This window comes from Octodon degus, unplaced genomic scaffold (assembly GCF_000260255.1).
Source record: "Octodon degus isolate 3935 unplaced genomic scaffold, OctDeg1.0 scaffold00028, whole genome shotgun sequence".
NCBI classification, from domain to species: Eukaryota; Metazoa; Chordata; class Mammalia; order Rodentia; family Octodontidae; genus Octodon; species Octodon degus.
In genome coordinates this window covers 18,816,637-18,824,349 of record NW_004524604.1, presented here as the reverse complement: position 1 = coordinate 18,824,349, position 7,713 = coordinate 18,816,637, and the positions used below count along the sequence as shown (strand labels likewise).

General features: G+C 35.5%; 1 protein-coding gene across 1 annotated transcript in view; it reads right to left on the bottom strand.

Moving 5' to 3' along the window:
- Nucleotides 1–7,713, bottom strand: part of Atr (ATR serine/threonine kinase) — a 146,029-nt gene that overhangs the window by 89,046 nt on the left and 49,270 nt on the right. The window contains exons 17-18 of the mRNA XM_023712951.1: nt 5,195–5,287; nt 3,923–4,053 (exon numbers count right to left, since the gene is read on the bottom strand). Coding sequence (XP_023568719.1) covers nt 3,923–4,053; nt 5,195–5,287 — 224 coding nt within the window. The remainder of the gene's footprint in view (nt 1–3,922; nt 4,054–5,194; nt 5,288–7,713) is intronic.

Here is a 7,713-nt window from a genome sequence, read left to right as displayed (position 1 = left end):
AAAAAACTGATGTGTGCATGTGCACGTGCAGTTAGTCTCCAATAACAATTCAATCTAAAGTTTTTGTTTTAACTTTACAACAGAGTAAATGTTATACACAATTAGGATGAATCACATTTCAAATTTTTAATTTACATCTTTCTCTAGGACAACAATACATAGGACAAGTCTCTTGTATGATATCAGCATGGCATAAGACAATTTCTAGTCAGCCATACAATCATAAGGATAAACAACAGATACCCTATTCTACATCGTATGTATTCAAGAAATTATGAGACATTCAACACTTTATTATAAAATAGGCTTTGGGCTAGACAATTTTGCCCAACTGTACTGTAAATTTTCTGAGCTTATCTGAGTTATGCAACTATAAGCTACAATGTCTCGGGGCCAGGGAGGTAGCTCAGTAGAATAAGTGCTTGCCTGGCAAACACATGGGCCTGAGTTCAATCCCTGGTTCTGCAAAAAAAAAAAAAGAAAAAGATAAGCTACAATGTCTGGGTTCATTAAAAAGATTCTCAACTTGTGATTATTTTCAACTTCATGGGTTTACTAAGAATTTAAGGGGCCGGGGAGATGGCTCAGTGGAATAAGTGCTTCCCTGGCAAGCATGAGGGCCTGAGTTCAATCCCCAGTTCCGCAAAAAAAAAAAAAAAAGAATTTAACCCCAAGTCAAGAAGTATCTGTGCTACCAAGTTTGATCTCTGGTACCAAAAAAATAAATTAAATAAATAGCAAGGATATATAAAAATTATTTTAAAAGGATTCCTATAGAGGTCAAGAATAAAAGCTACATTTCTCTGAGTATAACTTGTTACACAGATTTGAATTTGAGACTATGCAAATGTTTTAAATGACTTTTAAAACAAACAAAATAGAAGGGGAAAGCTACTCCTAATTTTTATTCTTCTCTTTTTGAGAAATCACTAAGTTCCCCTGTCTGGCGCTGAATTTGCAATCCTCTCACTTCACTTAATACATACTACACTTGGCTTTACTCCTAAAACGTTCTAAACAAACTGGAACAACTGGAACTAACTGAATATCAAGTTGGTGGCACATGCACACAGAAAAGAATCACTTCCCATGACTTTAGAACACATTAATTCTGACAATATATTTTTTAATAGGATACATTTTAAAGGATAAGAAGAACCACTAAGAAGCAAAAATTGCATGCAGTAGTGTTGTTATTAGCAGTGGCTTTTATTTTATTTTATTTGTGTTACTGGGGACTGAACTTAGGACACCTTGGGCTTGCCGAGCAGGCACATAATCTGCTGAGCCATCTCCTGGGCCCTGCAGTAGCTTTTAAATCGTCACTTTAAGCATCATGTATCTAGACAGGAAGAAAAAAGTAAATTAATGTATAATTGTAAATCACTGAGAAAAAAATAAAAGTATATAGAAAATAAAATATAAAACCACTAAAAGGGGGCCGGAGAGATGGCTCAGTAGAATAAGTGCTTCCCTGGCAAGCGCAAGGGCCTGAGTTCAATCCCTAGTTCCTCAAAAAAAACAAAAACCAACCAAACAAACAAACAAAAAACAACCACTATAAGTTTATAATCTCTTATTTGAATTGGAAACCTATAATTCATGATTTTTCTTTATAAAATATATAAATATTCTAATTGTTCTATTTACTTAAATTTATAAGCAAAGATAATTTAATAGAAATGGGTAGGTCCAATGAATGCCAAATAAAAAAATCTGTGTCCAAAGGAACTAGAGCTAGGGTGCCTTAAAAAATTACTGATTCTGGACCAGGGTCAGAAATGTACAACATGAATATAGGGCATTTCATCATGCTAGAAAGCAGAGAATCTACAGAATTAATAGTGTCCTAGCAAAAGCCATAATGCCAACTGGAAGAGACTTGTACTGGCTATAGGTGGAAAATTTAGGTTACAAAAATAGTGATTTTAATGGATTAAAATTTATCAGATAAGTGTTTAAGTGATTAAAAGAATAAAAAATAAAAGAAAGCAAAACTTTCATTGGATGTTGGTAGGGCACATAATTTACATTTTAAAAACTGATAAATATCCAAGTATTTATCACACTTACCGTATATAAATTGCTTTGTCTATATGAACTATTTCTGAATAAATCAATTTTTAGTGAGTTTTATTCCGTTTAAGAAGACTCTCAAAGAATTAATTGAGGGGCTGGTGAGATGGCTCAGTGGTCTAAAGCACCTACTTACAACAAGCTTAGCAAAGCACAGGGACCACGGTTCGATCCCCCAGCACCACATGCCAGCCCGCCCGCCCCCTGGTGGGCTGAGCTGGCCACACACACACACACACACAAAAAAAAAAATAAATAAATAAAAATTAAAAAAAAAGAATTAATTGGATTTAGCATCATTAATTAATGCTAGATGAACTGCGAGTACAATTTTATATTAGATGGATTCATATGGACAACACTGAAGTCTATTGACTAATCTTGGCTAAATGTGGATGGTTAAGAGAGTATGTGGCTCATATTGGGAGAGAACACAAGTACAAAGCCTCAACTATGAAGCATTTTACTTTTTCATTAAAAAAAAACCTAATCAAGCATCTGTATCTAACTTCTCAATTCATATGGAAATACTAGAAGGAAGGAAGAGATAAAAACTTAAATCGGGGGACCAGGTAGACAGCTCAGTAGAATTCGGGCTTGCCTGTTAAGTGCAAGGGTTAAGTTCATTCCCTGGTTCCATCCAAAAAAAAAAAAAAAAAAACTTAAATCAGTAATCAGCCAAACTCTATGTCAAAATTTTAGGGGAATGAAAAAATATAGATGTATAAGAAGGGAATTTAAAAGGGAAGTCTTCTTTTTTTTTTTTTTTTGGGGGGTAGAAGACATTTCACTTAGCATCACTCATGTGCATACCACTCTGTGCTCCTACAAGTCTTCTTATAAGAGGTACTTAAGAAGCCAAAGACCAAATGTGTGATATAGGAGATTTTTTAGACTTCGATTCAAATAAACCAACATGCTTTAGGAAAAATGCCTTTTTTTTTTTAAGGGAAGGATCTACAGGGTGTTCAGGGTCTTACTACTAGAATGGACTCTCGGTGATTCTCCTGTTCAGTCTCCCAAGTGCTGGGATTACAGGCACACACCACCCCATCTAGTCTCAACTGCCTTCTCAGAGAGCCCAGGGATGGGGGTGAGGCCAATGGAGCAGGTCCAGGGATTGAACCTCCGGGCCCGAGCCTGCTTGTAGGTACTATAATCCACTGAGCTATTTGGCCGGCGGGACAAACTTTTTGAGACAAATGGAAGAAACGTGAATATGGTCTGAGTATTAGCTGATATCAAGAATTCTCACTAATTCTGCAAGTAAAGCTTATGATGGTCATTTTTTAATAACTTTATCTATTAGATATATTTGGACAATGATGTGATTTGGGGACTTTCTTTAAAATACTCCACCTAAAAAGTTGGAGGCTGAATACAAAAAATTAGAAACACTAGTGACTTCTGATGAGGTAGGGAATAGGGACATAGGAGTCCACTAATACTGTTTTTCGTTGTTGTTTAATGTTATATATTTAGTACAGTCTCCCTATGCAGGTTGAACTTGTAGTGATTATCCTTGTTTCAGCCTCCCCCTTGCTGGGTTGCGGAGGCCAGCGCAGGCCAGCATGGCATGTGGTACTGGGGACTGAATTTGCATCCCTGCATTTTCTAGGCAGAGTTTAGACTACTGAGCTATCTCTCTGGCCCCTAATAACGCTTCTGTTTCCTACTATGTTAGGAATATTTTTAAAGAAATAAATACAATCCCTTTTCAACACAAATAGCCTTTCTACCTTTACATGGTTTGAACCTAATTTCTCTCAAAGAGATAAGAATTCAAATTACTATTATTGGGAAATGGAAACAACAACAACAACTACAACAACTCTCAGCCATTTACCTGCAGCATAATTCAGGAAAGTCATCCTTGAATCGAAGCCCAGTTCTCAGTGTTGTCATCATCTTCACCCTCACAGAACTGACATGTTTGGGACCCATCAACGTCATTAAAGATATCAAACTATTCAAGGCCTATGAAGTAAGTAGTACTTTAAAAGAGTTTATAAGACCCAGGTGTGGTGGTGCATGCCTATAATCTCAGTGCTCGGGAGGTTGAGGCAGGAGGATTGCTGCAAGTTTGAGACCAGCGTGGGCTACACAGTGAGCTCAAGGCCAACCTGAACTGCATAGTAAGACTCTGTCTCAAAAAGACAAAAAAAAGTTTGACCCCAGCCTGAGCAATCTAGTGATTCAGCAAGACTCCATCTCAAAAAAAAAAAAAAAAAAAAAGCTCATAAATAAATTGCCAGAAGCAGGTGAACAGTGACTGGAGTTCAATCCCCAGCATGCTGTGCCAGCTCCCAGCCTGGCGCCATGATTAAGACTGGGCGTGGTGGCCTGCCCTGTAATCCCAGAATTTGGGAGGCTGAAAACAGGAGGATCACTATAAGTCTGATCTGTGTAGTGAACTCTATAGAGCCTGTATTAAATACATTTAAAAAAAAAAAAAAACAAATATCAGAGTGCCACCCATTTGCAGATAATACAGAGTCTGTCTAGTAAGTGTTGGCTAACTCAATTTATGAATTTATACGGTAATTAAGAATTTGAAAATATAAGCTGAATTCTGCTTTTTGTTTCCCAGCAAAGTGATTTGGTATTCTGATCTAGTGGTCATGTAGAACAGTAAATTTTCAAATTTATTAAGGATATGATACATATTTAATTTTCTTCATGCCTATCTCCAACTGCTGCTCAACAAAAATATAAATTGAATTAAATTGAAATAATTTGATTTTTTTTTCCCCCTGAGATAAGGTCTTGCTATTTACAGCTGAGGCTGTTCCTAAACTCACTATGTAGCCCAGGCTGGCCTTGAACTTAGTGATGCTACTGCCTCAGCCTCCCAAGTACGGGATTACAGATATATGCCACCGTGCCCAGAGACTAAAATCATTTGAATTTAAGAGCACTATAAAAAATCTGGCAGTTAATGAAATGACTTATAGTGATCAGCAGTTAAGAAAACTCCCAAAAGGTTATAAAAGTATTCAATGATATATAATATCAAATATTTGATTTTGTTCTTTGAATGTTTGTAGACAAAAGCCAAAGTAATGTCTACTGCATTTTTTACATAAATTCTATCCTAGCTCTTTGGAACTCAACTTACCATTTTCTTATCTTCAATACCAACACTGGAGCTTAATAATTGCATGTTAAAAAAAGCCAAAATGCCCAACAACTTGGGTTGTAAATAGTCAGCCTAAGAGGAAACAAACAACAAAAAAAATAGTTAGTTTTACACAGAGCAAGTTTGTGAAAAAGATAATCCCATTATTTAATATTGTTTATATTTTACCCAAAGAGAAAATTGGAAATAAATATGTACTGAATCAAGGGTTTTTAAAATATGTATTTTCGTATCTAGTATTTAAAGAAGTTAATGAAACTGAGCTACAGCCCTCATGAAAAGATATAATTAAAAACAATACAGTACAACGAGAAAACTGTAAGCCTTTGAACCGTGGGCTGAACTGGGGTGGGATGTTTCACATCAGAATCTCCTGGAGAGAACATGGAAAAAAACAATAGGAAAGACAACTGTCCTTATTCTGTAATAGAGCTAAGTGTTAAAAACACCAGATGAACAAAAAGTCAAAACAGTGGTCTGATTTAAGGATCAATATCCTCTGCAGTAATAACAGCAAAGTGGTGCAAATCCACTGGGATTAACAATTGCAGGCAAACTATCACTGACCATGCCATTTTAGGTATTCCCAAAGTAAAGAAAGTTAATGTTTTATTTTTTGTTCTTTTTTTTTCTTTCTTTTTTCTTCAGAAATGAGGACTGAACTCAGGGAACAGTTAATTTTTTCTTGATGAAAGGATCTAAAGAAATGAAAATGAGCTTTAAGTCAGTCAAAACTGGGTGGAATCCCAATTTTGCCATGAGCACTGAACTCAGGGTATTCTTATTGAGCTATATCTCCAGCCCCATTTTTAAATTTTGGGTCAGGTCTCATTGGATCTCTAAGTTGTCCAAGGATAGGTTCAAACTTGTCATTCTTCTGTCTTAGCCTTCCAAAATGCTGGGATTTAGGTGTGCACCACTAGCTCAACTCCAATTTTCAGTTTTTAGTGTATAATCTTAATCTTAACCCCTTTGAGTTTGCGAAACAGGCACTTTCATGAAAGCACAGAAAGCACGTATTACATATGTTGCATTACAAATTAAATAAGGTAATGTGTTTTGTACTTATATATTAAAATGTCGAATTAATTTTAAGCATTTACTATTTTATTATAAACTGTGATAAGGGATGAGGGGTTGAAGGGAGGGGGGGAATGGGAAAAAATCAAGATGTATCATGTATAAGTATAAATTCTCTATGATGTGATCATCATGTATATCTACAATATACCAATAAACTCAAATAAAAAAACTGTGAATGTGACTACTCTATGTAACAATTCCTTTTTTCAAAATCTTATATTCAGGCAGGAAAAATGGAAAGCAAAGGAGTTAAGAATAAATGGCAATTTGAGTATTTTCTAAGTCTAGAAGAAAGTTGCATGGGTTGAAGTCGAGACATCTAATTTAGGTTTCTCTAAACTACAGGCACTGTCAAGAAGGGGAGAATAGGAGGTTGTATACAGAGGAGTTCACTGTACATGTTTCTCTAGATTAGATGTTGAGATAAACTTTTCTTTTGACAGCACAGAAAATAATATTTATTAAGCCCAAAATTACATTTTGTTTTATAACTTCTGGCTTAGACTGAGATTCAGCTTTGGCAAAATAGGCCACAGTTCACTAATTTTATAGCTGTAGTATGTGAATCTTACATAAAATGCTCATGAATATGCCCCAGGTTTTGAATGAATCAAGTAGATAAATAATGGTACAGTTTATAATGTCTGGCAATAGGGAAGACTAAGGCAGAAATAGGAAAAATAAGAGTTATCTTTATTTTTTTCCAATTCACTATAGATTTTACATTTTAAAAAACTTGCAGTTAATGAAAAATTCAGTAGAAAACAATTCTGCTTTAACTGGGCTCAAAAGTAGAAACAGGTTATTAGCGAAATCTCTGTAGAAAGAGAATTTTATAAGAAAACATTCTTGGCATGAAAGCACTAACAAACTTAATGAAATTTTTTTTTGCTTTCTCTATTTTTATTATTTTTTTATTTTTAGGGAAGGGTCTACAGGGTGTTCAGGGTCTCACTACCTGATCGGACTCGTAGTGAACTGCCTGTTTACAGCCTCCCAAGAGCTGGGATTACAGGCACAAGCCACTACGCCCAGTCTGTTAATGAAATATTTATCATGTAACTTCAATTGAGAAGGGCTGCTTTTTTTTTTTTTTTTTTTTTAAGGGCTGGTTTCTGTTTTTGTTTTCCAGTCTCTTAGGACATTAACATGGAAGATCTTTAAACCAAAGACAGACTGATCTTTCCCCGCCCCCCACCCCCCATTTTATACATTGAATCCAGGGCCCCGAGTATGGTAAACACATACTCTACCACTGAGCATCGAGGGCAACAAAGAACCCTAATGGATACGTCATGTTTTTTTTTTTTTCTTTTTCTTTTTTTCCAAAGTTTTATTGATAAACAGATAGCAATGAGACAGTTTCAAATCAAATCGGAAGTACAGTTTCAACAAATAATACACTGCATATATTC